General features: G+C 55.4%; 12 protein-coding genes across 12 annotated transcripts; 7 read left to right on the top strand and 5 right to left on the bottom strand.

Annotated features, from left to right (window-relative positions):
- Positions 1 to 1,882: 1,882 nt before the first annotated feature.
- WHR41_05899 (uncharacterized protein) lies at positions 1,883 to 4,592 on the top strand (the record flags this gene model as incomplete). The annotated part of the gene is made up of 3 exons (XM_069374504.1): positions 1,883 to 3,850; positions 3,903 to 4,000; positions 4,055 to 4,592. The coding sequence occupies exons 1-3, from the start codon at positions 2,084 to 2,086 to the stop codon at positions 4,590 to 4,592; spliced, it is 2,403 nt and encodes an 800-aa protein (XP_069228406.1). The 5' UTR covers positions 1,883 to 2,083.
- Positions 4,593 to 5,052: 460 nt separating this feature from the next.
- On the bottom strand, positions 5,053 to 5,706 carry WHR41_05898 (uncharacterized protein; the record flags this gene model as incomplete). Its single annotated transcript, XM_069374503.1, has 2 exons — positions 5,053 to 5,133; positions 5,194 to 5,706. 2 exons carry the CDS (start codon positions 5,704 to 5,706, stop codon positions 5,053 to 5,055), a joined length of 594 nt encoding a protein of 197 aa, XP_069228405.1.
- A 1,011-nt stretch (positions 5,707 to 6,717) lies between these two features.
- WHR41_05897 (uncharacterized protein) lies at positions 6,718 to 8,618 on the top strand (the record flags this gene model as incomplete). Its single annotated transcript, XM_069374502.1, has 3 exons — positions 6,718 to 6,914; positions 6,967 to 7,234; positions 7,305 to 8,618. The coding sequence occupies 3 exons, from the start codon at positions 6,718 to 6,720 to the stop codon at positions 8,616 to 8,618; spliced, it is 1,779 nt and encodes a 592-aa protein (XP_069228381.1).
- A 733-nt stretch (positions 8,619 to 9,351) lies between these two features.
- WHR41_05896 (uncharacterized protein) lies at positions 9,352 to 10,223 on the top strand. The gene is made up of 2 exons (XM_069374501.1): positions 9,352 to 9,521; positions 9,591 to 10,223. Exons 1-2 carry the CDS (start codon positions 9,494 to 9,496, stop codon positions 10,004 to 10,006), a joined length of 444 nt encoding a protein of 147 aa, XP_069228380.1. The 5' UTR covers positions 9,352 to 9,493; the 3' UTR covers positions 10,007 to 10,223.
- Positions 10,224 to 10,510: 287 nt separating this feature from the next.
- WHR41_05895 (uncharacterized protein) lies at positions 10,511 to 11,580 on the top strand. The gene is made up of 2 exons (XM_069374500.1): positions 10,511 to 10,662; positions 10,722 to 11,580. Exons 1-2 carry the CDS (start codon positions 10,648 to 10,650, stop codon positions 11,349 to 11,351), a joined length of 645 nt encoding a protein of 214 aa, XP_069228346.1. The 5' UTR covers positions 10,511 to 10,647; the 3' UTR covers positions 11,352 to 11,580.
- On the bottom strand, positions 11,420 to 13,259 carry WHR41_05894 (uncharacterized protein). The gene is made up of 2 exons (XM_069374499.1): positions 12,569 to 13,259; positions 11,420 to 12,502 (listed from the first exon to the last, which is right to left on the bottom strand). Exons 1-2 carry the CDS (start codon positions 13,113 to 13,115, stop codon positions 11,607 to 11,609), a joined length of 1,443 nt encoding a protein of 480 aa, XP_069228345.1. The 5' UTR covers positions 13,116 to 13,259; the 3' UTR covers positions 11,420 to 11,606.
- Positions 13,260 to 14,713: 1,454 nt separating this feature from the next.
- WHR41_05893 (uncharacterized protein) lies at positions 14,714 to 16,554 on the top strand. The gene is made up of 5 exons (XM_069374498.1): positions 14,714 to 15,023; positions 15,160 to 15,273; positions 15,345 to 15,555; positions 15,609 to 15,834; positions 15,896 to 16,554. The coding sequence occupies exons 1-5, from the start codon at positions 14,868 to 14,870 to the stop codon at positions 16,257 to 16,259; spliced, it is 1,071 nt and encodes a 356-aa protein (XP_069228343.1). The 5' UTR covers positions 14,714 to 14,867; the 3' UTR covers positions 16,260 to 16,554.
- Positions 16,544 to 17,374, bottom strand: WHR41_05892 (uncharacterized protein; the record flags this gene model as incomplete). Its single annotated transcript, XM_069374497.1, has 1 exon — positions 16,544 to 17,374. One exon carries the CDS (start codon positions 17,372 to 17,374, stop codon positions 16,544 to 16,546), a length of 831 nt encoding a protein of 276 aa, XP_069228342.1.
- A 1,175-nt stretch (positions 17,375 to 18,549) lies between these two features.
- WHR41_05891 (uncharacterized protein) lies at positions 18,550 to 20,188 on the top strand (the record flags this gene model as incomplete). Its single annotated transcript, XM_069374496.1, has 5 exons — positions 18,550 to 18,723; positions 18,781 to 18,879; positions 18,952 to 19,041; positions 19,103 to 19,363; positions 19,421 to 20,188. The coding sequence occupies 5 exons, from the start codon at positions 18,550 to 18,552 to the stop codon at positions 20,186 to 20,188; spliced, it is 1,392 nt and encodes a 463-aa protein (XP_069228379.1).
- A 514-nt stretch (positions 20,189 to 20,702) lies between these two features.
- On the bottom strand, positions 20,703 to 23,022 carry WHR41_05890 (uncharacterized protein). The gene is made up of 2 exons (XM_069374495.1): positions 22,801 to 23,022; positions 20,703 to 22,667 (listed from the first exon to the last, which is right to left on the bottom strand). The coding sequence occupies exons 1-2, from the start codon at positions 22,887 to 22,889 to the stop codon at positions 20,930 to 20,932; spliced, it is 1,827 nt and encodes a 608-aa protein (XP_069228344.1). The 5' UTR covers positions 22,890 to 23,022; the 3' UTR covers positions 20,703 to 20,929.
- A 790-nt stretch (positions 23,023 to 23,812) lies between these two features.
- On the top strand, positions 23,813 to 25,962 carry WHR41_05889 (uncharacterized protein). Its single transcript, XM_069374494.1, has 3 exons — positions 23,813 to 24,477; positions 24,533 to 25,726; positions 25,782 to 25,962. Exons 1-3 carry the CDS (start codon positions 24,006 to 24,008, stop codon positions 25,892 to 25,894), a joined length of 1,779 nt encoding a protein of 592 aa, XP_069228320.1. The 5' UTR covers positions 23,813 to 24,005; the 3' UTR covers positions 25,895 to 25,962.
- Positions 25,906 to 27,275, bottom strand: WHR41_05888 (uncharacterized protein). The gene is made up of 3 exons (XM_069374493.1): positions 26,595 to 27,275; positions 26,240 to 26,529; positions 25,906 to 26,180 (listed from the first exon to the last, which is right to left on the bottom strand). The coding sequence occupies exons 1-3, from the start codon at positions 26,877 to 26,879 to the stop codon at positions 26,006 to 26,008; spliced, it is 750 nt and encodes a 249-aa protein (XP_069228321.1). The 5' UTR covers positions 26,880 to 27,275; the 3' UTR covers positions 25,906 to 26,005.
- Positions 27,276 to 27,290: the final 15 nt, after the last annotated feature.

Genomic DNA, 27,290 nt, shown 5'->3' with positions numbered 1-27,290 from the left:
CTTCTTGTCAACATGCCGGAAAATCCATGTGTCTCCGCTGTTGTCGAGTCCAGCCCATCGGTGCTTGACTTCGCTCAGCAAGCTGCTCTCACTAGCGTATTCTTGTTTCCATTCTTCTTGCAGTCCTTCTTCAAGCCTGGTGAAGAACACAGGAAGTATGAAAGTCTTCCATGGTCTCAAGACACTTTGGTAGCTGGCAATAATGGTGACCACGAGGGAAATGGCCGAAAGCAACACCAGGACGCCTGGGAAGATGAGCCAAAGCCATCTCACTTCGATATGTACGACTTTTGACCGGGCAACACCTGCGTATCTGGTACTGTCCTGATCTCGCAAGAACCCATTCATCCTGATGTTGTTCGTTAGGCTTTTAGCAAGTCTGCCCACCAACGCTCAATGCCGTCAGCGTACACCCAGGCGGAATGCAAGCAGTCAGCAAGAGATCCCATACCGCCTTTCAGACCGCCCCTGTAAGCCATCGGAATTTGCGCCCACGTATAGTCGACATCCCCATTGGCTTTGACGGTGATAGAACCGCTCAAGGCCCCAACCAGTGTGCTCTGTATTGCCAGATAAGGACCAAAGTCCCACACATTCTAATCGGAAATATCTTTGATATCGAAGGACTCGTCGTAAATGAAAGGCTTATCATTCCTGTCTTTCGAGGAGTTGCCATTGCGGTAGTCAATAAGCGTGTCTTGCACGATGCCGTTAGATGCGTTGACGGATCGAGCTTGGAGGCAAGTCCAAAGTCCGCACTCGTAGGCCAAGACGTTGGCCTTGTAGAATGCAGTGTTGTTGCCGGGTGAATAGTCGCCTCCGTTGGCATGGGCGAATTCCGAGAATGTTTGGCCGATAAAGTTGAGATATACCTCCGTAGATGTCGCCTTCGCCGACGACGTCGGATCGGTTGAAGATGTAATTGCTTCCAGATCCGGCTATAAAGACAGGTGTGGTGTCATTCCATTCCATAAGCTTTCTTGGCTTGGTGAGTGCCATGCCCCCAGGGATCGAGTAATTACATGTCCCTGTTGGCTGTGAGCTGAGCATGCCCGCGCAGAACCTAGAGCAAGTAGTTCGCACAGCCATTCCCATATCCACCAATGCGCACTCTTCTTCTCGGACTCTGTCGGAGGCAGTTGCCAGCTTTTGGAGACCAAAATACTTTCTGATGTCGAATGCGCAAGCTGCGCACTATTGAGTTGTGAGCCATCTCGTGTAACAGGTGGAACAAGCAACTTGTGAGATGAAAGCCCACGTGTCCGGTCTAGGCTCTTCCAGAGTTGGGACGATATGCTGTTGCTGCTGAGCAATGCCAGCCATGAAGTGCGGTGCTTAGCGAAAGCGCTATTTGCTCACACGAAACGAAGTGGTACTTGTGATTGTCCGACGTGCAGGAGGTAGCAGAATTTGATTAAAACAAAGATGGACATTGGGACGAAAGGGGATCCAATGCAGCATTTTATTCCTACCTACCTACTTGCCACACTGCGGCGTTACTTGGTGGGCAGTTTCATGTGTACAGCGCCTTGTGTTAGTAGCGGTACGCGCCAAATTGTGGATGGTCATCGCCTCGTTCAGCGATCTCGAGCCGCCGAGCGCTGTAGGCGCCCTTGCGCCGCACGCATGATGGGCCTGTTCCGGTGGCAGTGTTGAGCTAGGCTTGTGTCATTCTGTTGCACGTGACAAGGATTTATCTGCACCTCTAATGTAAGCAAAGAGGTACGTCGGCGATGCACGGAAGCATTCTGTCAGGGAGGAGGTGGGATGCGCGTAGGGAGGAGGTGGCCCTTGCGGCAACGTGCGGGCGCTCCCTTCCCGCGACGTGCCAGCGACCAGCGCGCGAGAGACAGCAGACGCTTCCTCCACGCAAATTAATTGCTCTTCACCACACCTTCACCACATTGCTGGGCAGATTCCGCACTCACTTTCACAGTCGCAATCACAAGATCAAAGCGACTCTAATGATACCCTTATCGCCCTAGCTTCGTCGCGACTCAGCCCTCCTTTCATCCGACGAAAACTTGCGCGATCCTCCTAGCAACAGCAAACAGCGGCGCGTCTGGGTGGAGAGGCTTCGACAATGCCAGCCATGAACGCAAACAGGCTGAATGAGCCCCAGGCTTTCGTCTCGAGCTATGCGCCGCGCATACGGACGTACGGCAACTCGATCCTCGCCCCGGTGCAGCCTCAGAATGTCATCCCTCCCATTCGCACGACCAAACGCGGCACCACTGCCATCAACTACTCCGAGGACTTCGCGGATGAGAGCATCGAAGATTCCGACAACCCGCGACGACAGACCGGATTGCGCACGGCGCAGCAGCGACGCGACCCCGATCCAAATGGCGAGAAGGCGGCAGAGAAGGAGCTTGGGAAGGACATTTACGAGCCTGTTGACGTGCAAGGTGTTTGGCGCGAATGGATGGGCAAGCCAAAGCGTGTCTTGACGGAGAAGCAGATGCACACACAGTCAGCCCTGCCTACCATCCTGGTTCCCATTCGAATTGACCTAGACATTGCGCCTTTCCGCCCAGAGGCTGCGCTACCTACTCCGAGTAATGCGAGAGATTTCGGTATCGACGAGAGCTTACCCGCATACAAGCAGCCGGAGCCGACGCCCCAATTTCGACTGAAAGATAGCTTCCTCTGGAACCTGCACGAGGCTTTGATCACTCCTGACCAATTCGCGCGCACGTTTGTGGAGGATCTGGACTTTCCCATGTCTCGGAAACAAGGCATGATCATTGAAATCTCGAATCAGATCCGTCAACAGCTCGAAGAGCACTCTACGACCGCCCTGCATCCGCTTTTTCAAGCAAATGCGCCGCAGACAGCACCTCCCACTACAGCCGCTGCGACCCCTGGGAATGCTCCTGTTTCGCGCGAGATGTCTTCGACGCCAATGCAAGCAGACACTCCCAGCGCGAGCTACCTCCAACCTCCCCGGACTAACGGCCTTATCCCGACGTCTGATCCAGCTTCACCTGCACCAAACGGCACCGCGACGCCTGGTATTGCAGTGTCTGCGCAATCATTACCGACGGTTAATGCCACATCGTCAGTACTGAACCCCGCCGACACTCACCGCTGCGTCCTTTCAATCTCGATAAACCTTCAAAACCAGCTCTACACTGACAAATTCGAGTGGTCGCTACTCCACCCTCCTGGATTTGCCGAGATGTTCGCGAAGCAGACTTGCGCGGATCTCGGCCTGAGTGGAGAATGGGTCCCTGGAATGGCACATGCGATTTACGAGGCGAGTCTCCGTCTGAAGAAAGACATGCTTGACAACGGTGGTAGTCTGGCCGGTGTCGTAGGAAGCGGAGTCAACGCGTGGGGAGAGCTGGAGAACGAGGCTTGCGAATATCACGGAACCACGGAATCTGCGCTCGGAGTTGGTGCTGGGTGGCGATTCGACGAAGATGGACTCGGATCTGACTGGGAGCCGAAGATTGAGGTTTTGTCGAAGGAAGAGATCGAGAAGCGTGAGGGAGATCGTGAACGACAAATCCGACGGCAGAGGAGAGAAACCGCGAGATTTACTACCTCATTTGCGCCTCTGCAGACGCAGAACAGCGGAGTCAATGACTACTTTGCGGGTGGACTTCGGTCGCAACAAGCAAACGGTGGTGGCGAAGACGAACGCATGGGTCGTGGCGAGCGTTCAAAGAAGAAGCGAAGATTCAGGAGTTTGTCACCTGTTGGTCGCGAAACTCCAGAGACATCTGGTTTCGCTGGCAGCATTACGCAGTTGACGGAGGGCGAAAGGCAATACTGGATGTGCTCGCATTGCAAGATCTGGGGAGCAGCTGTGTGGGGCGTTAGAGACGGTCCCAGTGGACAGAAGGTAAGTGGAATGTCCACTTTGACACAATTGACATGGCTAATGAGTATTAAAGTCGCTCTGCATGAACTGTGGTCTTCTCTACGAGCGCGACAAGCGCCTTCCGCCATGGAACTTCTTGCTCTTCCACCTGGAGAAGTACCAAGGCTCACGGTATGCAATCAATCAACCCAGAAATCTCAACGCATCATCTAACCAACCTTTCAGCGAGGCAAACCCCATCTACCAACCGCCTCCCCCTCCACCTCGCCAAGTCACCCACCTCCAATCCGACATCGCCTCCTTCCCCGCCTCAACCCCTCAACCACACCACCACACCCCTCAACCCCCGGTCCAGCACCAAACGCCCCGCACCGAAATCAACCCCTCCTCCCACCTCTACACCGGCGCCAGCGCCGGCGGCCAAGGCCAGATCTCCGCCTCGACCATGGCCGACATCACCAACTACGCCGAGCCCGGCGAGGACCTGGACTGGACCAAGATCACGGAGCCGCGCGAGCGCAAGCGCCTGCAGAACATCATCAACGGCCGCAAGTACCGCGAGCGCCGCCTGGCCGCCGAGGGCCAGGGCGGCAGCGGCGGCAACTACCCCGGCGCCTCCGGCGCTGGTAGTTTCATGTCCACCGGCTACGGCCAGAGGCAGAGCTTGCAGAGGGCCAAGATGCAGGCCGCGGCGCAGGCGGCGCAGCAGCAGCAGGCGGGCGGGCAGCCGCCTGCGACGCCGCAGCAGATGCAGATGCAGTGAGGGGTGCGGTTTGAGAGCGGGAGGGGGAGTGGATGGGTATACCAAAAGGCTTTCTTTGTTTGAATTCGCGCGCGGAGGCTCCCGAGTGGGGATTGTAGTGATATGTGTCTTAGCGATGGCGCAGGTCGACGTGTTGCTTTTGTATCAAAATCGATGGGCTTGAACCTGCATTGTTGTACGCTTGAGAGAGCAGGTGTGACGTGGCATTTTCAGATGATGTACGTGAGATTGAATGGTGAGAGTTGAATGGAAAGCTTTTCCATACGCTTACACACACACCCCCAGTGATTCGTACAGCAATCGCCTTCGGTTTGAAACATTCGCTCGCTTCATGATCGCAAGAAGGAAGAACAAAAAAAGCGAGTAAACTCCGTCGCCCAAGCGTAGCACATCCATAAAACAGCCCTTCAAAAGCAAACACGCCAAGTCGATAATCTTCACGGTACCTCCTGGGCAGCCATCACACTCCAGGCTGTTGCTGCCCATTGACCCCGTCGATGGTTTCGGCGAGCCTCTTTGCTTCACGCTCGTGCTCGGGGGCCTATTTGGTGTTCAAGTCAGTACTAGATCTTTCTACAGGTCCAAGATAAGACGAACTCACCTCATCCTCCGCCTTCCTCTTCGCACCAGCCGCCACCTGCGCCTCGGCCACGGCCAACTGCGGGTCAGGACCGAAGCTGTTCGGCGTGAGAGTAGGCGGCGCCTTCGGCTTCAGCCCGAATGTGCCAATGACATTCCTGTCCCCAACAACCGCCACGCCGCAATTGACCGTCAAGTCGACGCGCAGCGGGCGCATCGAGCCATCGTGCGCGCGCGCCGCCTGGTTCAGCTGCGCGATGGTTTGCAGCAGGATGGCGCTGAACTTGGACGCGTCGGCGAGGGCGGCCGGCGAGGTCGGGACGACGTTGTTGCTGCCGTGGATGGTGTTGGAGGCGTTGATGACGAGCTTCATGGGCTCTTCGTCGGAGTCTTCTTCGTCGTCGGAGTCGGCGTCCGTGTCTGGGTCGGAGTATGGGGGTGGTGGGGCGGTGTGGGTTGCTTGGTGTTGTTGTTGTGGTTGGTTGGCGCGCTCGGCCATGATTTTGTTGGTGAGTTGCGTGATGAAGGTGTCCATCTTGTGGGCGTGGGTGGGGGCCGAGGTGTGATCAGGCAGAGTTGTGATGAGCAGAGTTGTGACCAGGCAGAGTTTTTGTGAGTGGAATGCGATCACGATCACACTGTTGTTGTGGAAGGCACGCGTTTGGTCGCTCCTGCCGGTGTTGTGTTGCGAGATGCCTCGTGAGGCGGTGTCTTCAAACTGGAGGCGGCGAAGAGGGGAAAGGGTTGCAGAGATTTAGGAGATGGTTGTGTGAATGTTTGGGTATGCTTGTGAGTACGTGATGGAGAAAACTGAGATTGGAGGAAGTGCTGGAAGGGATATACTTCAGTGACCCTATTGACATGTCGACGACAATAGCAGAATCTACAATAGCAACAGCGGAGCCGTCAGGTGGGCGCCAGCAAACGCTGCAATGCCTGCTCGGTGGCAGGCACATGCTTCTCACCGTCTTTCCATGCTACAATAGCATATCCTGGCCAATTACAGCCAGCGTTGAGGGGGCAGCTGAAACGAAGTGGCCTGGTGCTGCTATTGTCGCGCATGATTGAGGTGTTGGCTTTGCTATTGTGGTGGGTCTCGGCGGGGCCGTTGCGGGAGTACCCGCTCGCTAGCGCCGCGCTTGCAAGTGGCTCCGTTTGCCTCGAACTTCGGCCACTGCCTTGCGCTCACGCAAACGTGTGACATGAACATCGCCGGGGAGGCGTGCAACGCCGGTCGTACGACGGCGAAAGGTTATGCAACTGCCTAGGCGCATGTAACGCGTCTTCGTGTCCATCCTTGAGCGCCAAGGCGTCGCAAGCTCCAATATGGATCAGATCCAAGGGATCCTCCTTCGCTTCGCTTTTCATGCAGCACAGCCCCTAGTCGTCACCGTCGCTCCTCAGCTGTGCGACCCTGTCAGACGGCTAAATCGTGTACAAGTAGCCGAGAGTCTGGCCTCGCCTAGATAATCGTGAAAGTAATCACATAAGCCTTCAGTTAGAGCGCTTGAGGTTTTTCTCCCCCGTACATGCCGGAGCTAAAGAAATGCAAGCTCATTCAATGTCCCCCACGGAGACGATTCCTCCTGGGAAATGCCAAATTCTTCCATTGGTCAGATTACCGCGCTCAGGAATCAAGGACCAGACGCCTGCGGACTTCAAACGAATTAACAATCAAGCACTTGTCGTAAGGCACACCCGTGTGGGCAGGCCAAAAGTCAAGACAGGGTGCATCACCTGCAAGTACGTCCAGCCTCGACTGCTGGTTTCAATGACGGTAGTCTGATCTGATTAGGATCCGTCGTATCAAATGTGATGAAGCAAAACCCCATTGCGAACGCTGTACAAGTACCGGGCGAAAGTGCGATGGATATGCGATACCACCGCCGAAGAAGGCTTCGTCGCCCAAGGAACCAGCATGCAGAGCTCCACCGAGCGGTCAACAGCTTGTCCTCTGCAGAAACATCGATTTGGAGCAAGGCGCTTCGGCGGAAAGACGCGCGATCGACTATTTCCGATGCCGCACTGCGCCTGGCGTTTCTGGCTATTTCGATGCCGACTTTGTGAGTGCACAGAGAATCACGGTGGCCACGCCAGCTTGGAGAAAGAGGACTAACATGGTCAATCGATCAGTGGACACATCTTGTGATACAAGTCGCCCAGAGTGAACCTGCAGTTAGACATGCTCTAGTTGCAGTGGGTGCTTTGAACGAACGGAGAGATTCGTTCCTTAAAGACCTGCCATACAGTCGATCCGTTGTGCGTGAATCTTCCATGAACGCTAAAGAGATGAGACGCATATGGCAGCATCAACACAACGACCCGTTAGCCCTGTCTCAGTACAACAAAGCTATCAAACACTTGTCACAGCTTATGAGTAGCCCATCTTCGGAATCAGTCAACATTGCCTTGCTGGTATGCATCTTGTTCGTTTGCGTGGAATGCTTGAGGGGAGACTATCAGCCTGCGGTGAAGCATTTCGAAGCAGGCATGGCAATTGCTAAAGCTGGCACGGGAGGTGACGGCCCCAATAGCCGCGTAGGAGCGATGGGCATACGGGAACAGGTCTTACCATTCTTCAACCGACTGGAGCTCCTGTCCCAACTCTTTGGCCTGAGACCTACCTATCCTTACGGCCTCATGCCTTCAGAGACCGTACCGCAGACCTTTACGTCGATCGATGAAGCCCGAGACAGCATTGTGCATCTCATCAACCTCAGTATCCGCTTCGTCCACGAATCAAAAACCCGCCGAATCGATCACGAGTTGACCCCACAAGACATCGCCCAACGCGCCGATTTAATCGCCCACATGCGTAAGTGGAAGGCCACCCTCGACACTTACCTCGCCACCGCGCAAACCTCTCCGCGCCTCGTCGAAGCTGCAGCTATCCTAGAAATACATCATCTAGCCATGACCACCTGGCTGCACCGCAGCCTCTACGCAGCCGAGTGCGCTACCGACGCCGACACGCCTCTATACGACCGCGCCGTCTGCCTCGCGGAATCTATCGACGACTCCTCCACCTCGACTTCCCCCTCCACCTTCCTCTTCGACATGCAGCTCATCTCGCCGCTCTACCTCGTCTCAATCAAATGCCGCCATCCAGCCCTCCGACGCCGCGCTATTGCGGTGCTGCGCCGCTTCGTCCGCCGCGAGGCGCTCTGGGACAGCCACATGGCGGCCGCGATCGCGGAGCGGATCATGGAGATCGAGGAGACGGAGCTGAACGTCTTCGACGGGAGCGTCTTGCCCCGGGAGGAGGTGCGGGTGTGCAATGCGAACATCGACTCGGCGCCGGGCCTGAACCCGAGCGGGAACCGGGTGACGTTTTGCACGAGGCCGGAGGGCGTCAGGGGCAGGCTGTGTGTGTGGACGGAGTGGATTGAGTATCGCGGGCGGAGGGTTCATCACTCTATGCGAGATCCGGCGATTCGGTTGATGTGATTTATGTTATCGTCGGGAGCGGGGACGAAGGCCGTTCGCGGTTGACAGAAAGACGAAGCCGTTCGAATTTCATGCCGGAAGTCGGCCAGAATAGTCCAAAGACCATCCAACATGTTCAGACATGCTGCGTCGTTGATGAGGCTTCTGACCCCAATGTACGCTGGGCAACCCTAACCCTAAAAGACACGAGGGGGCGCTGATTCTGCAGACAGCTGCTAGCCCCGGTCTGCCCCGGAAGCCAGTCAGCGCTCTCAGCATGTGCTTTCATCGATCATCTCAAGGTGCTACCGGTCCTCGCCTCCTGTACATTCGCTGTCCTGGAAAGTTGCACTCAATCAAGTGATGGCAACATTTCGGCATAGCATCGTTCTGACGACTCATGTAATCAGTTGTGCCAATCTGTGTCATTCGGACAAGCAGCCAGCAATTGTCATGAACAATAGCATTACTTACATCATGATATAGATGACAATTTAAGCCCCGTTCGATTCTTCATTCGAAACGTCGTGGCGCCGTAGCTGCCGAGCATGCCGTGCGGTTGGCGCACCGGAACAGCGGCGCTAGCATGCTTGAAAGCGTTTGGTTGGCTCAACCGACGCCCAGAAATAACCGCAGACACGAGCGCGAGATTGAGCTAAGCCCAGCACGGCGCAACGGCCAGCCAGGATCTGCCGCCATGCAGACACGCGAACCTTGTGCCTTGGTCCGTCCGCTCCCTCCTCCTTGTTCGTGCCGCCTCTTTCTTCAGCCACTGCCGCCATCACCACCACAACCACCGAAGCCGCACCTTTCACAGTCCCTACCGAGTACGCTCTTTTGAAGGGGTCGCGTCGCTGTCGTTACCACCCAAGACTCTTATTCACACAGCCGTCGCAATGGCCCACCAACTCCCCGTCGGACCGGGTACGTCTTCCTCAACGCACCCTATGCACACAAATCCTCAGACCGCAGACTAATCCCTCGCTACCACAGTTGAGTGGTGCACGCCCAGCACCATCAGCCCTGCGACCTGGATCCCCGGCTTCTCCGACAACAAGAACCTCATGTGCGCCGCCTCCGTCAGCCAGCCGGACCTGGTGACGAAGTTGGAGGACGAGTGCTGCAAGGGCAAGCTGCAGACCGACGACGCCGGCTGCTACCACTGGTGCGAGCCCTCCACCAAGGACTACACGGCCTGGGCCACCTGCATTTCCGACAACGTCTACACCAACGAGCTCAAGTTCGGCCAGGCCTGCAACATGGTCGGCAACCTCGAGGTCGAGTCTGCGAAGAGCCAGGACCAGGTGCCGAGGAAGGGCCCGGTTGCTTCTGCTGGCGTCGCTGTGAGCGCGAGCTGGAAGGTCGGCGTGCTGGTTGGTGTTGTTGGACTGCTGCAGGTTCTCTGCTAGATGGAGAAGGAGATGGAGTGGACATGCTTTCCTTTGTCTGGGATTTCTTTAAAACTTTGGGTACATGTACAGGACCTGGGATTTCCCTTTGGAGTTGGCAGGCGCGTTGTTTTGTGGATTTGGTATGGTGAAACAGTCATCGATATACCCCAGAAGTACATCAACATGCGTATATAGCACGTATAGAGTCGAAATAACTAGATGCTTTTCTATGACGGGTGATTTGACAGAGACGCGCCGGCGTCTACCGGAATCTGCAGTATCGCTTCAATTTCGTCCTGGACGTAACAGTTGCTCAGACTGCCAATTTATACAAACATCCAGTGTAAGCCCTAGACTCGCAGCAACAAAATAGGCGCGATGGCTCGCCAATTCAGCCGCGTGACAGGTGGAAAAGGCGATCGGCGGCAGGCAGGGTTGCGTCAGTCCGCGTCGGCTTCTCACACCGCGTTGTTGGCGCCGCTTGCTGCGGCCTGCCGTTGCACTTTGATATTACCTCTTTAATCACCCACCTGCCTTGCGCGGAGCCAACCGAGACATCCTTCTTCCAGGGTCGCCGACTCCCTTCTTGAAAAAGGAAAAGCTCAACATACAGCAACCACCGCATCTGAACGAGCAACACAACCACAAGCTCCGCCAAAATGGCCACCTCCGACGTACGTCCAACCTCACCGTCTCGCCCAAAACAAACCCAGCATCTAACAAGCCTTCCCAGCCCTTCACCATCTACGCCCTCTCCACCTCCGCCTGGGGCACCCTCCAATCTCTCCCCCTCCTTCTCGCGCCCCGCCTGATCGTCTCGCTCTGCAGCGCCGACGCCCGCCCCATCACCTCCCTCGAAACCTACCTCTGCCGCACCCTCGGCCTCACCCTCCTCGCGCTCGCCGCCTCAAACCTCATCTTCACCGGCGTCATCCCGCTCGGCCCCCAAGCCCCCTCGAGCTCCAGCCCCTCCTCGCGCAGCAGCAAAGACCGCCCCAGCAGCGGCAGCGACGAGTCGTCCCCGCCGCGCTCCGGCCGCGGCGTCGTCGGCGCCGCGAACAAAAACGACGTCGGCATGGCGACCGCCGTCGTCGCCGTCTCCTTCCAGGCCCTCACGGCCTTCTACCTGTACACGCAGGTCGTGGGCGGGTGGACGTTTGCCTTCGGCGCCGGGCTCGTGGGCAACGCGGCGCTGTTTTGCTTTGGCGTGTGGGCGCTGCTGTTTGCGCGCGAGCCGGCGCGCACGAGCAAGCGGACGGGCGCGGACAAGCGGACGAGCGGGTTTCCGTTTGGGAATAGCGAGGCGGCGAGGGAGAAGAAGAGGGAGGCGAGGGGGAAGAGGAGTAGTCTGAAGTCGAAATAAGGGGTGGGAGTAGGTTGGGCTATTGTTTGATTTTACGTTCAAAGGGAGGGAAAGATTGGGACGAGGGATGGATGTGATGATAGCGGCATTTGATTCTGAAAACGGGCTCGGAAAGCCGGGGTTTTAAAGTACATACGAAGGCAACTGCGGCTGGGTTTGAGAGCTCGCGGGGCCAGATGGGAAAGAACAAAAAGTCATTACTGGGCCGTTTCAGGCCATACATGTCGGATGGAGCTCTCTCTCTCTCTCTCTTTCTCACTTGCCTCCGCTGAGCCCCATTAGTGCTCCCACTGCGTCTGCTTCGGCCGCTTCCTGGTCTGCTTCGGTCTTCATCGGCGTGTTATGCGCGGATTCAGCCTGCTGACGCTTCTCGTACTGTGCCATCATGCCCTCGAGGTAGTTGTCGTACGGGTCGCCCTCGCCTTCGAACCCGCCGCCAGATGCGCCAGTTGGGGGCGGCGAGCCCGCTTCTTCATCATCGTCGTCTCCTGCTTCCGCGGGCGTTTCCAGAGCAGATTTGTCGTCGCGAGGCTGGCGAGGGTTCTTGCGTCTTCGCTTGAGGGGGTTCGGACCATTCCACTCCAGCTTCTGCGCGACCTGCGTGTCCTTCTCCATCGCTTCTTCAACGCGCGCGTTCACCTGCGCCAGCAGACCCTCCTGATCCGCCCGCGAGAGCTCAGCGGCCATGACCGCCTCGAGCAGCATTTCCTTCGCCGTCCACTCCTCCCGCTTCACGCGCTCGAGCTCCTCGTTCTCCTTCTTCAGCTGCTCGGACTCCTTCTCCGCCCACGCAATCTGCCGCCGCAGAATGCGCATGAGGTGGTCGGCTTCGACGGCGCTTTCGAACGTCGTGAAGTGGATGTCGGCCGGGTAGTGGATCATGAAGCCCGGCTGGCCGGTTATGGGGTGGTGTGCGGGGATGTAGGTGATGTTGTCGTTCGGGTGCGAGGGCTCGATCGGCGTCCCGTCTTCGTCGTGTGTCGGGACGCCGCTCATGTCGGGTTTGCCGGCGCCGTTGGAGAGCTTCGATTTCTGGGACTTGCTCATCGCCGTCGGGTTGGGGAATGTGCCCCCGCGCGCGGGCTCGGGCTCGTGGACGGTGCGCATGTGCTTTGCGAGCGCGTCGGAGCGCGTGAAGGACTTGTCGCATTCTGTTTGTAGCATAATGATTAGTTTCCGATCTTGTCATATCTACCTTGTAAGCAAGCTCGACGTACCTGGTAGCGAGCAGTAGTAAGGCTTCTCTTTCGTGTGGCTCCGCATGTGCGCTTTCAGAGCATATCCACTGGGGTGGTTGCTCTGCTTGCGCTGGCACTCGCCCCATTCGCAAGTATACTTCGTCTTCTTAGGGCCGCCCGTCGCGCAATGCACGCCCTGGACATGGTTGACGAGCTCGTCGTTGTTCTCGGCCGGGCCCCACGAACAGTCGCGCCACTGGCATTCGGTCTGCGCATCCTCGCGCACGGCATACTCGTCGTGTGACGGCGATCCGGGCGCGTCGCTCCAGCCGTCTTCGGACAGGGAGATTGCATCGTCGTCTTGCGCGTCTGGCTGTGAGGAAGGCGCGCGGTCGTAGCCGAGGAGAGATGGGTTGGTTTGCGCAGTCTTGCGGCGTTTGGGAGGTGGTGCTAGGTGGTCGGGGTCAAGGTGCGCGACATCCGCGCTGCGGCGCGAGGAGGGTTCGATCGCGCTGTTCTCGTCGTGGTCGTAATCTTCTGAGGGCGGAGAGGAGAGGTCTGAGCTGCCGCCGGGCGAGGACGCCATGGTGTTCGTATTGATGTGCGTTCAGACAGTATAAGATTTGTGTTTTCAGATGTGAAGGTGTCGTTGGATGGCAGAAATCGCGTGATGAGATTAGGTTGAAGGTGCTCCGCAGCGTGATGTTGGCGGTTCGCCAGTGGGTGCTGATGGTAGTCGTCGGCATGAGGTTGCACGGGCCTCCAGCCTCCAGGGACCGAGCGGAGGAGGTTGAAAGCTGCGCACTTCGCCTGCGCTTCTTCCTCCGCAACAACATCTCGGTGAGACTCACAATCATCGACCGCACAACCCACGCACCTCAATAGGTGAGTAACCTTCTTGGCATTCGTTCGTCTGCATACTTCTCCCCCTTCCAGTGTGATGACTAAAGAGAATTCTGCAATGCCAACGGTTTCTTCGGAAGCCGAATGCGGATTATTCTAAAACTACACTTGATCTGACTCCATCCCTACCACTTCGCTGTCCTTTGAGCATCTTGAGTTCATAAATCACATGCTGACAGCTCTGACAGACATTCTCGCTCCAACCTCTACGCCGCGGCAGCGAAGACATAAGCTGGAACTCCAGCAATCGCGGTGGCGCATGACCACTACCATTTGAATCCTCACCCGCTTCTCGAAGTCAGGACTCGTAACGCTGTGTCAAGCGCTTTTTTGATTCTGGTGTTCATACTTGATTCCTCTGCAACAAATGTCTTGTTCATGTAGGTATCATCAATAAAATAAACGCGCAAGCACAATTACTCCCAGCAGCCCACTCAGCTTCCAACTCCCTCCAACCTTGCTTGGCGCCGCCGACGAAGCAGCCTCATTGCATAACGTTCCAAATCCTCCTTCAGTGAAGACGTTGCGCCCGACACAGTCGTTAAAGGACAATGCATCCTCAGCATCGCAGAAGTGAAAACAGCCGTCATACACTGAGATTGGTCCCGAGCAGCAGCTGGTCATGTTTGTGAGCTGAGCTTGCGGGTAACTGAAGCCGCATCTCAGCTGGTTGGAGTCTTCGAAACCAGGCACTGACCCGCCGGCTGGTGCGTGACTGGGGTAACATTGTGTAGCTGGTGGTACTGTTAGCCAACCTGTGGCACGCAGGGTCGGTGAGACATACTGTCGTTTCCCAAGGTTGACATGTTGGATAGTGTCTGGCTGTTATATGCTGGTGATGCGTGATATCGCTAGGGTACGGTTTGTCCCAAAGATCAAATTATTCAGAAAGACGTTGCAAGACTTCAGGGCCGAGGGTCGTTCTAGACGATTATATCCTGCTGCAGAAGAGACGCGCTCAGACCGCACGGTCACAGTAGTGTGCCACAAGCCTGATCCTTCAGGATCTCGTCTATGGGAACCTCGTTGGCTCCGCCTTGCTGCCCGTTACGATTTGCCGTATTGGCGAAGCTCAGCCTTGCTTGTGGTCCATGTGACGCCTGGTGATCAATTCATTAGCAGCCTGCATTCATGACGTCGACTCATATCGTATTTGGGACGTTTACAAAAGAGCTGGACATAACCATGTCCTCCCGATGTTGTCCCATGCGGTGGGTGGCGCTCCGTAGATATGAGGCCGCTGCGCATTTCAGAGACCGGCTCGACTTCCTCGACCATCACCATACTGTACTCCAACTTCCTTCGCACCTGAACCGGATGAAGTTTTGACTTGCAGATCTTCGTCTTGCGAGTGATCACTGGTCTTGGCTCCATTGTCCATCTCAATACCTCTGATCCATAATCTCCGTGGTATTCGAACACGAGATTCGCGGCGATGGCGACGAACCGCGCGCCTTTCCCTTACGATGTGCAAGACTTCGAAGCCGACACGCGAATCAATTTCTCGAAAGACACCAAGAACTACATCCTAGAGGATGAAAACGGCGAAGAATGGGAATGGTTCCCTCGCACCTCGAAATGGGTCCCCATGGTACGCAACTCGCGCTGAAGCAAATCCCGTCCTCACCATGAAACACTCGGCGGGCTTCGGCCTGCGTATTCGAAGCTGCTGTTCATACACATCGGCCGTGGCGTGACCCTAACATTCTGGTCTTTGTGCGATTTAGATGGATGAAGCGCTTGCGGAGCAGCAGCGCGAGGCATACAAGATGCCTGGTGTCAACGACGATGAACCTGCCCTCGATCCGTCCAAGAAACGCAAGGCTGCTGAAGCTGAAAATGTGAGTTGAATCTCTCGTCTTCCATGGCGGGAAGCTGTGGTATCATGACCTCCTACTTATCGGATGAATAGGACAACTCCAAGAAACAGAAAGGCGAAAAGCCGAAGGAGCGCGCAAACACAGCGATTTACATTTCATCGCTTCCTCAAGACGTCACCGAAGATGAACTGTTCAAGGCGTTTTCCAAGTTTGGCGTAATCGCCGAAGGCATTGACGATAACCAGCCTCGCATCAAGATGTACTACAATGAGGATGGCGCATTTAATGGAGACGCTCTCATTGGTAATGCTTTCCCCCTCTGCAGCTTTGATCACAGCACTGACTCGATGTCGCAGTGTACTTCCGCCCTGAGTCGGTGAACCTTGCCATCAACATGACTGATGACTCGGATTTCCGGCTCGGTGTCCCTGGTGTGAACGGCAGGATGCGTGTCAGAGTAGCGGATCAGAATTACAAGGTCCAGAAAGACAAGCCGGCCGCATCTGAGTCCGCGAAGAGGAAGGGCACCGCTGCCAACCGGGATCGTCAGAAGATCATCAAAAAGACCGAAGAGATGAACAAGTCAGTTCTCCCGTTGCTACCCGTGCTCTCATGATCAGTGGATACTGATATGAATTCACAGACGCCTTGCCGAATGGGACGAAGACGACGTGTCTGTCCTGCAAGCAACCTCTCACCGCTGGGATAAAGTCGTCGTCCTCAAGCGCATGTTCACGCTCGAGGAGCTCGAAGAAGACGAAGAGCTCGTAGAAGACATCATCGAAGACACTCGCGAAGAGTGCTCCAAGTTTGGTGAGGTCGAGAACGTCGTCCTCTTCGATGCCGAACCTCAAGGTGTCATGACCGTACGCTTCAGCAACAGCACTGCCGCCAAAGCTTGCGTCGAGACCATGGACGGCCGTGCGTACGAGCGCAGATACTTGGAGGCGAAGCTGGCTAATGGTACGGAGCGCTTTCAAAAGCGCGCAAGGGCTCAAAAGGAGTGATGGCATTGGTGAATATGAGCACACTTTCTTACGTCTGCGCGGACCAGGGCGAGTGTTTCCGGGGCAGGTATACCCAGGAAGAGCGTTCTTGAGGGATGGGATCGTATAGCAGATTGATTGGCTTTCAAGTCAAGACTTGGCCGACGGAGAATCAGACTCTCGAAAAGAAATTCACAAGATGTGAGTATTTACGAGCAACAAAGGAGAATGAGCGTTTTGTAAATCGTGCATATCGTCTAGATTGCAGCTTCATCTAGGAAACGTGAAGCAACAGCCGATTCTTTTCACCAAGCTCCCACGATACCGGCCACCGGGATATCTATGCCTGTAGTGTACGTCGCCGTGTCACTCATCAAATACACATATGCGCCGCCCAGCTCCTGCGGCAGCGCCAGCCTCGGCATACCGCCGTAGTACTTCATCTTGGTGTCAAAGTCTGGCGCGGCCTCAATTTTCGCTGTCATCTGCGTCCGCACAAAACCTGGGCTTACGCTGTTGACTCGAATGCCATACTGCGCCCACTCCATCGCCAATGTGTGCGTCATGTTCCTCACAGCCGCTTTCGTACCGCCATACGGTGCCGAGGGGCCGGCACGGTTGGGTCTATAGGAGGTCATCGAGGCCGTGAAGACGATGCTGCCCTTGATGCCCAGCTCAATAAACTTCTTCGCCGCGGCTTGCGCGCACGAGAACGCGCCGAAGACGTTCAGCTTAAACAGCTGCTCGACTTGCTCACGCGAGAACTCCAGCGCCGGCTGGTGCTTAGTCATGCCGGCGTTGGCAATCATACCGTGGATGGCGCCTTCGGCGGCCACAATTGCGTCGACGGTCTGTTTGATCGAGGCCTCGTCCGTCACGTCCATGTGCAGGTACTTAAAGCGGTTGGGGTTCTTTTTGGCGAGGGCCTGAAAGTCCTCATCCGGCTCAGAGAGATCGAGGGAGTAGACGACGGCGGCATCGTTGGCTAAGCAGACTTCGGCGAGGCCAAGGCCAATGCCACGGTTGGCGCCGGTGATGGCGATGACTTTATGACTGAGGTTTACGGCCCAGCTGGCGTTGGGTGAAGGCTCTGTTGACAGGTATGGCATGGCTTCTGATCCTTGTGTATCCGCCATGGTGCTTGTATTTCCGTTTGGGTGTCCGTTTACGTGTCCATTCGACGAAGAGGCGCCGGACTCGTGGATTGAGACTGCCTGAACCATTGTGTTGGCAGGTGATTACTTGGTTATGCTGATATAAGAGAGAAAGGAATATGCAGCTCGACGATTCTGGGTTCAAATGGGCAAAAGCGAATAGGGTTGTGTATGATGGAAGAACATGGCTCGAGGGCGTACCGATACAGTCCTAATATGTGATACGGGGAGTTTCCAGGCGCTGCCGTCTCGCAACCCTTTCAGGAAGACGGAATGTACCGGTGACACGAAGTGGATGTCTGCAGACTGTCGTGCAGTCTGCCCTCGTGACGATATCCTGTCGATATTCACGCAATATGGACGGCAGGGAGAGAAAAGACCCTAATTACGTGACGGATATACCAGCACTATCTCGAGACGAGGTCTGATCTATTGCCAGTCCCCGATCTAAAGGCCGGCTTCTGCTGACTCCGCACCTTCCCGACACGCTGCCTGCTCGTAACGGTCTCGAAGGCATAACTTTCTAATAATCGTACGTAAGCGAACGTGTTACGTGGTCTTACCACGCCTGCTTTACGGGACTTGACATTCAAGTCACACAAAAGCATCTATGAAGGTGGTACTGACGTTAGCATTCAATGCCAATTTCGCTTTTAGAATGAACATAATCGGTACGGTCACGTGATATTACAGACGCTCGGGGATAGCAGATGCCGGCCTTTAGATCGGGGACTGAACGTAGATCACACCTCGTCTCGAGACGGGACCCGTACATCCTCGCAACGAGGCCACTAGAAACCGAAACGCCACCTCCACAGGTAACGAACAGGCTTTTCTGGAGAAGATGCGGAGAATCTGTCCTATAGCGTCGATCCCCTCGTGCCAAAGGCACGCTAGTCAACGGCAACTGCCTCATGGTTCGAACTCAGTGCATTACGGGGGCGCATGATTCACGTGGCCGCAATCAGTATCTACTGCAACATCGACAGCCAGCTGAGGTATCAGTCGAACGGGCCTTGCATCCATTGTCTGGCGTCCGGCAAGTCTCCGGAAGCGATGTCAATGGCAGTGACGCCTATATATGCATGAGCGATATCCCCTCGCCTTTGAACTGGGTCTCCTTCCATCTCAACATCAAACCGCTTTGTACATCGATCATGTCCTATGATAAGAGCCTAAAAGACATGGATGACATCAAGTATGTCGAAGAGGCCGAAGAGGCAGTGGCCACCGACGCCGAAAGGATGGCAGCGGAGAAGGCACTCGTGCGAAAGGTCGACCTCTACCTTTTGCCCTGTGTCTGGATTATGTACCTGTTGAGTTACATGGACGTATGTTGACCCAAACTGATGAATACTATCAATGCCAGATGCTAACACTTGCGACAGAGAACCAACATTGGCAACGCCAAAGTAGCCGGCATGACAGACGACTTGGTCATGGACTCGAACCAATACTCTATCACTTTAGTCGTGTTCTTCATCACCGTGAGTTTGTCCCCCTTGACTTTATGGACATCTAGAGATTGAGCCAGACTGACGAGATATTCCCCTGTATAGTACGTACTATTCGAAGTTCCAAGTAACCTCATCCTCTCTCGAACCAAGCCTTCTATCTTCCTCTCAACCATCATGTTCCTCTGGGGCGCCGTAAGTCTTTTTCCAGGTCTCCTGATGCGACAGTCCACCGGTACTGACTCAATTCGTTCAGGTGACATGCTGCATGGCACTTATCAAGACGTACGAACACCTAATCGCTCTCCGGACGCTCGTCGGTGTTTTCGAAGCTGGATTCGCGCCGGGCATTCTTTTGATGCTGTCTTCCTGGTACAAAAAGCATGAACAATCGAAGCGCTTCGCCGTTTACATCTCCGCCGCGGTCTTGTCCGGTGCATTCGGCGGCATCATTGCCGGAGCGATCACTGGCGGCATGGAGGGCACAGCTGGGCTACGCGGCTGGAGGTGGCTTTTTGTAGGTCTTCATCGTTCGCCTCTTGCCTCATGGCTGTTGATGCTGACATTTTCACAGATCATTGAGGGTGCTGCGACATGCGTCTGGGCGCTTGTCGCCTTCTTCCTTCTGCCCGATTATCCGGCAAACACCAAACGGCTCAGCGAGCAGGAGCGTGAGCTCGCTGTCTCAAGGCTAGAAGATGACCAGGGACACGGACAGACCGAAGAGACGGCACACATCAGCTCTATCCAAGCGTTGACGCAGTCCGTTCGCTCCTGGAAAGTTTGGATCATGATCGCAGGATACATGGTCATCGTCGGGTCATCCACCCTCTCCTACTTCTACCCGACACTCGTCGCAGGGCTCGGTTACAGCGCCGTGAAAGCCCAGTTCATGGTCGTGCCTATCTACGCCGTGGCTTTTGTCTGCGTCGGTGTCACAGGGTACTTTGGCGACAAGTACCCCAAGGTGCGCGGCCTTATCATCTCAGGTTGGCTCGTTGTGTCTCTCACCTGCGCCATCGTCATCTGCGTGGTGTATGGATACAGCGCTCGCTATGCACTGCTGGTCATCATGGCAGCTGGTCTTTGGTCGACGAACGGCTGCGCTTTGAGCTACGCCGCGAGTACCTTCGGTGATATGCCGCGTGAGACACGGGCAGTATCCCTCGCACTGGTCAACGCTCTGGGCAATCTGGCCCAGATCTACGGCGCATACCTCTTCCCAGAGAAGGATCAGCCCAAGTATCTGCTCGGCTTTGGCGTCATCGCGGGCATGTGCGCGTTCGGTGTCTTCGTGTACGCTTTGGCGCACATCTTGTTCCGCAAGTACATTAGGACGTAGAGAGCCGGTGTTTGGATAGTATGGTCACGATTTGTACCTTCTATAGTACGATTTCCATTTGAGCTAGAGTCTTGGACACTTTCGTTGGACCCTGAACGCTGGGAAAGTGTTGCTCTGCAAGACTGTTGCCGTGAGTGTGCGTACCGCTGACAGTGTACTGTTGTCGGGTAGTGGACAAACCTTCATTGCTTCGAACTTGGTGGCATGAGCTGCATGACTCCCTCCGTGTCGAAACCAGGTTTCAGTTATATGAAGTCGAAGGTAGCGCCACATATTCTGTCGCATAGTCAAAGATACCTATAGAAGTCCTAATTTTCTTTGGGGTAGGATTAGATCTCAGTGGTATGGAGGCGAAGGCAGCACCGCATCTCCCCTCGAACGTAAAAGATATACTCATAATGACCTCGACAAGATTCTTGACTCTCTCAGGGGTAAAATCACGTTTCAGTAGTACAAAGGCGAAGACAGCACGTTACCTTTTCTCACATATTTGCGGATTCTGAGAATGACTTCGATAAAGTTCTTGACTTTCTCGAAGCTAAAACTAAATCCCAGTACTACAGGGGCGAAGGTAGCACATTATCTTTCCTCGAACATGCGGAGATGCTCAGAATAAATTCCACAAATCTCGAGACTCTTTCGGAGCCGAAATTGAATTTCAGTAGCATGGAGGCGAAGGTAGCACGTCATGTTTCCTCGCATGATTGGAGACGCTCATCAGAATGACTTCGGTCAATACGTTCATGAGCCCTGCTCAGCCCAGTGCACTCTGAGCTCCTGGACCAGATCCGCATTAGTGGGCCACCCTGTATGCTCCGAATGCGAGCGTATCAGCTCAGCGATACCATCCTGCTTCGTCCGGTTGGTGCAGTAGAGACCCGCGGCATACAAACACTGCGTTGACATGAGCCGTGAAGCGTCATCCGGAAGGCGCATGGCAATACCGCCAACAGTATCGACACAGTCGGATATTGTCCTGTCTCGCTTCTGGTATTCCAGGTAACCTCCTACAGCTGGCTGGTTTACTAGTAGAAGAATACGCGCCACGCAGTACATCTGTATAGAGACGCCAAACGCGGGAGTCGCGTACCACAGCGGCGTAAAGGCGGAGTCGAATGTGCCTTGAAGCGGCAGCGTGTTGAAGTGGATGCTAATGCCGCGTCGCCATTCATCTAAGAGATCCAGCAGGACGTTAGCGCGTAATATTCGAGAAGGGAGATCCGTCTCTCCGGCCCTCCTGTCCTCCGTAGAACTATAGTTGATGGCCTGAGCGACAATGTAGACAATTCTTGACGCCATGTCCCACACGTCCATGTCGATATAGGGCTTGGCGGGTCTGAAGAAACTGAAGCAGCGCCGTCGTTCTCGGAACGCTGCCCATATATCTTGTCGCAGCCATGCCCACCAAACTGCCTGCTCGAGGCCTCCAGATTCTCCGGTGATATCGCGGCTACGCTGGATCCAGAACACGCCTTTGAGGTGACGCTCCCATCCTTTGGCCGCGCCATCTATCATCTCGTAGGTGCTTACAATGAGCACCGTGGCGAGAAGCTCCGGACTATTCTTATATGAGGTGAAGCGCATAGCAGTCTGGAGGTACTGCAACGTTTCGTAATAGTATTGCACAGCAGCGGTTCGATCGACGTTGTTGCCCCCACCACCGTTCGGCTTGATAGACAAATGCCTCGCACCGAGCGCGAGTATCGCTCGCATCAATCCTACGTTGTGCAAAGCCAGGTGAGGCACTAGTGTCGAGAAGTGTTTCAGTGAATCGAAAAGATCTATCCAGAGAGATACACTGTTGACGAAGCGTTCGAAAATCTCATATTCATGACTCCGCAGCTGTATAGGATCGGCAGCCTGCCAGAATGAACGCTCGTCCGTTACTGGAGGCGACAAGGACGATATCTGCAGCCTGCTACTAGCATAAGGGACAAACCCCGTATCATGAGGTGATCCTAACGATTGATCCCGGTTGGTGCTGGGACTGTCGTTCTCGCGGGTTTGCTGAATATAACGTTGCGATAACGCCGCGTCTCCTAGAGCCTCGAGTGCTGAGACCTCGTGTACATCGCTAGGTACGTCACCTGCGAGCAGGCCAAACCATCGAAGAGGTGCAACGTCCGTGCCGTAAGCGGATCCTAAGCTGGACTGCGGGCTCGAAATGTATGTGGTCTCGTTTGCAAGCTCGTCAGGACGCCATTGTTGTTGATCGTTCTCATCGCCAGGCGGGATAGGAGAGAACCGTGTGTGCTCTCCAGGACGATTCTCCATGAAAAGCGGTGCTACGCGTCGGGGTTTAGGCGCTTGTGTGACTTCCGGTCGCGTAACTTGTGTGACATCGTGTGCTGCAGGTGCCGTGGCTGCAGGCTCCGCGGCTGCTGGGGTTCCATAGACACATGGTCGTTGTCCTTTAGCGCAGGGACCGCAGACGGGCTTCACTTCATCGCACTTCGTGTGCCGTTTACGACAGATGGCGCTATCGTTTCATCAGGTTGGTCGTCTCGAACAACAGTGACGGCTCGCATCGGATCGCAGGTGGCGGCAAGCGGCGAGTGTCTAACAATGGCACTCGCCACGGCTTTCGATCCGACGTTGAAATGCAGACTTACCATCCTGTGTTAGTCCGCAGGCCCCTGCCTCGCGACTTTCTAGGCTTCTTGACAACTCCAGTCGTGCCACTGCCGGCCGAGGACGACATTTCGCGCCATGCACTGAACTCGACACGGGGTGCAAGTTAAAAACTGCGCGGCGCGAAGTGAAGCCGAAACCGACGACCTCCGCATTGTGGTGGAGAAAGAGCCGAGGAAGAGAGTGGAGTCCTGAAAATTTGTGGCGCCGCTGTCCGGTTGCCTTTCGACAGAGACGCGTCTGTTGGATAATACAAAGGTAATGGTAGTACCGCATTTTATGTAGGGGTTGGGGAGATGACATGAGAAGCGCCCACGAAGCATCTCCCCGACGTAATATATGGTACGTTGCTACCATCTCCGCTAGAGTATTCGAACTGATTGTTGCGGCTGGGAAGGTCTCATGCCACAGACTTTTTGGGCGCTGGGCTTTCAAAAATAACGGCGGCCAGGCAGTAGCGGTTCCCGTGTAAGCGGTATGCCGACGAACAATACAATAATAGAACGCGCATTTGCTGGGAAGAGCAAGCGAAGTTCATCTCGTTCTTCCAGACACCAGGTAGAAAGCCAATCTTTGCCAGTCGCACGGTATCGTTCTGCTTACAGCTGCCATAATTGTTATTACACGTTTTGAGACGGTTTGTCCCTCCCGCAGTCCGCAGGGGTTCGGCACGGGCGCACAATAATGCGTCCTTCCCGGGCTCGAAACGACCTCGGGAAGGATGAACGAACGACGTTGTCTGTTTACCACGCCCCCGGATATGACATCTGCGAATACCATTTCTCCCCGGAACACATCACACATGTCTCCCAACAAGGCAGTCCGACGGTGGCAGAGTCTTACAACGCAACCCGCAATTCTGATGTAAAGTTCACGATGCGGTCGCGTCGCTCTTTGCTTCCGCTTCCGGGATTGCCTATTCGAGCGGTGCCGTAAGCATAGCGAGCAAGGCGTCGCGTGTTTGCAGCTCTGGCGCGGGGTCGGAGGGGTTCATGGTGATGCCAAACCAGAGGCGTACTGGCTCAAGGAAACCGCCATAGGCTAGATAGCCGGATGCAAATGAGCCTGTTGAGCCTGTGCTGACACCCGGTGGCGGCGAGGCGAGCATGAGTTAAGTATTGTTTCTTGCCATCTCTTGTTTTGTCCTTGTTTTCTCGGGGCAACATTTCACAGTCTCCTTCTCATCATGAGCACAAAGCATTTCTTCCACTCCACCGAGGGCGTCGTGGTACTAGGCCTGGAGAGCCTGGTGGCCAGAAACAGCCATCTGGCTCTCGACGTGCCGAACAAAGTTGTCTATTCCAAAACGCACTCGCCTTCAAAAGTCACAGTCATATCTGGAGGCGGAAGCGGTCACGAGCCAGCATGGAGCGGGTATGTAGGAGACGGCATGCTCTCTGCGGCCGTCAACGGAGAAGTCTTCGCGTCTCCGTGCACCAAACAAGTCATGGCCGCCATAGAGCACACTCCTTCAGACGTCGGAGTCATTCTCTGCATTACGAACTACACCGGCGATAACTTGCATTTTGGCCTTGCTAAAGAAAAGGCTGCTGGAATGGGCAAGAGGGTCGCTATTCTTCGGATGACGGACGATGTGGCTTTGGGGCGGCAACAGACATCCAATCTGGGACGAAGAGGACTTGCTGGGAATATGTTTGGTGAGTGCTGCAACCTAATTGTGGATTTAAGAACATTACGACTAACCGTGCGCAGTCTTGAAGCTCTGTGGTAGCGCATCAGAGGCAGGATACGATTTCGAGACATGCTTCAACATCGGTCAGGCGGTCAACGACAACTGCGTCACAGTCGGTAGCAGTTTGGACCACTGCCACATCCCAGGCCGCGAGCATCACCGGCACATCCCAGACACTGCAGTCGTGCTAGGCATGGGGATTCACAACGAAGCCGGCCTTCACGAGCTGGACCCGATGCCCAGCGTCGACGACCTTATCACAGACATGCTCAAGTACTGCTTGGACCCGAATGACAAGGATCGTGCATTCGTCGAGTTCAAACCAAACGACACCATTCTCCTGCTCATCAACAACTTCGGCGGACTGTCGAATTTCGAAATCGAAGCTTTGACCGCCTCGACCCGCAGGCTCCTAGAAAAGAACTGGAACATCACGCCAAAACGCCATTACGTGCAATGCTTCGAGACGTCTCTCAACGCCCCAGGCTGGTCCCTGTCCCTCCTCAACGTCTCCGGCATCGAGCGAACCACCAAGACTTCTGTGACGGACCTTCTCAAGCTCCTGGACGCCGAGACGACAGCACCAGCATGGCCTCGCAACGGCTACCGCGACATTCAAGACCTCTCACCGTCCTCGAACGATGCCGCATCCAGCAAGACCGCGAACGACCCAGCTCAAGGCCCCAACGTCGACGCCGCAAAACTAGAATCCGCTCTCCGCGCCGCATGCGGCGCCGCCATCGCCGCCGAACCCGACATCACGAAGTGGGACATCGAAATGGGCGATGGCGACTGCGGCGAGGCGGTCGTGGGCATGTGCCAGGGCATCCTGAAGCAAGTCGACGCGGGCCTCTGCAAATCGGGCAAGATCTTCCACATTTTAGACGAGATTGACGAGGCTGTTGAGGAGATCGGCGGCACGCTTGGCGCTATCATCGCGATTGCCGTTGCGGCTTTTGCGACGAATTTGAGGCGCGCGGCTGCAGAAGCTGGGTCTGGGTTTGTGGTCGATGAGAAAGTGGCGGGTCAGGCGGCTGGTGGGGCGCTGAGGAATTTGATGGGGTACACGAGTGCGAGGAAGGGCGGGAGGACGGTAATGGATACGCTGATTCCGTTTTGCGAGACGTTCGAGAAGGAGGGACTTGAAAAAGCTGTGGCGGCTGCTGAGGAGGGTGCAAAGAGCACGGCTGGAATGAAGGCCAAATTTGGCAGAGGTGAGTTGGAGGTTACCAGTGAACGCCGGGACAGATTGGCTAACTCGGACTACAGCGACTTACGTGGGCGACAAGGTCGATGCGGGCTCAGCACCGCCAGACCCGGGAGCGATGGCAGCGTCTATCTTTCTGAAGGGGTATCTCAATGGGATGAAGGGGGAGTCGTAGTCCACTGAAGCTTGCAGGACGGTACACCTTGGCTAATACTAGTAATTCAATCTCTATCTTGCCAACAAGCGTTTCCATTTCAACATTACGAATCATTTACTTTGACTACTTTTACACGCATCTTCCACCATCAACGGGCATGTCAATGCCAGTCAAGAACGCAGCCTCTTCACTCGACAAAAACGCGCAGGCGTTGCCAACGTCCTCCGGCGAGCAGCCCCGTCCTAGAGGCACAGTCGCCATGAACTTGGCCTGGTTCTCCGGCTTGCCAAGGAAAAGATCAGACCTGCAAGTCTCGTCAGCAGACGTATCGACCCAACTGTCCGAGCATCGACATCAACTTACAATCCAGTATTTAGCCCAACAACAGGGCAGACACTGTTGAAGCGGATCTTGTCACCAGCAAACTCGACCGCCATCGTCTTCGTCGCGTTGATCACCGCCGCTTTCGAGGCATTGTACCATGTCAACCCAGGCCTAGGCCTGATGCCTGCCGTCGATGCGATTGTGACAAAGCTGCCACCGAGGCCCTTCTTCTGCATGTACGGCACCACGACGTTGGCCGAGTAGTAGATCGAGCGCACGTTGACCGTGAAGACCTTGTCGAAGTCCTCGTCCGTCACTTCGTTCGTCGGCTGTTCGTCCAAGTCCATCAGCATAAACCCAATCCCTCCTATGTAAATGTCCAAGTCCCACATACCTTGTTCCTATACGTCGTGCCCGCATTATTCACCACAACATCCAGCCGCCCAAACTTCTCGTCCGCGAACTTGACCAGCGCCTCCCAGTCCGCCTTTTTCGTCACGTCGGCGCGCACGAACTCGCAGCCCAGCTCGCTCGCGGTCTTCTGCCCGACGTCCTCGACGAAGTCCGCGATGATCACTTTCGCGCCTTGCTGCAGGAAGGTGGCCGCGATGCCCTTGCCGAAGCCGCCGCCGCCGCCGGTCACGATGGCGACTTTGGGGTGGAGCTTGCCTTGGGACATCTTGTTTGTTGCTGCTTCTTAAGTATTGTTCGGAGGGGAGAGTGAGGATCGTAGTGGTGGGGTACGTTTGGACTGGATTGTTTATTTATGATTGAGACTTCGTATTGCAGTTGGTAGTCGAAGTGAGGGGAGGAAAGATGCTATTCTCCGTCCCACCGACCCTTCTCTCTTGTTCTAATAAGCAGCCAGCTACCGCAGTGGGAACCATTGCCTTACTCCTCATCTTGGGTCTTGCTGCCGCTCGGTTATGTGTAGGCAGCGTGAGCTCAGGACCCCACCTGGCGCAACGCGGGGTGCTTGGAGTGTCGATCCTTCCACCGAGGTCGGCACGGTCGGGCTGATCGTTCGCGGGTATGGGTCTTATGGCCGACGAATTCAGGTGGTCTATTGTTATTTCCAGTGGATGTTGGT

The sequence above is a fragment of the Cladosporium halotolerans genome (assembly GCF_011745625.1).
Source record: "Cladosporium halotolerans strain TM138-S3 chromosome Unknown Sca20, whole genome shotgun sequence".
NCBI lineage: Eukaryota > Fungi > Ascomycota > Dothideomycetes > Cladosporiales > Cladosporiaceae > Cladosporium > Cladosporium halotolerans.
The sequence above is the reverse complement of the archived record's forward strand: the minus strand, read 5'-3'. Positions and strand labels throughout refer to the sequence as shown.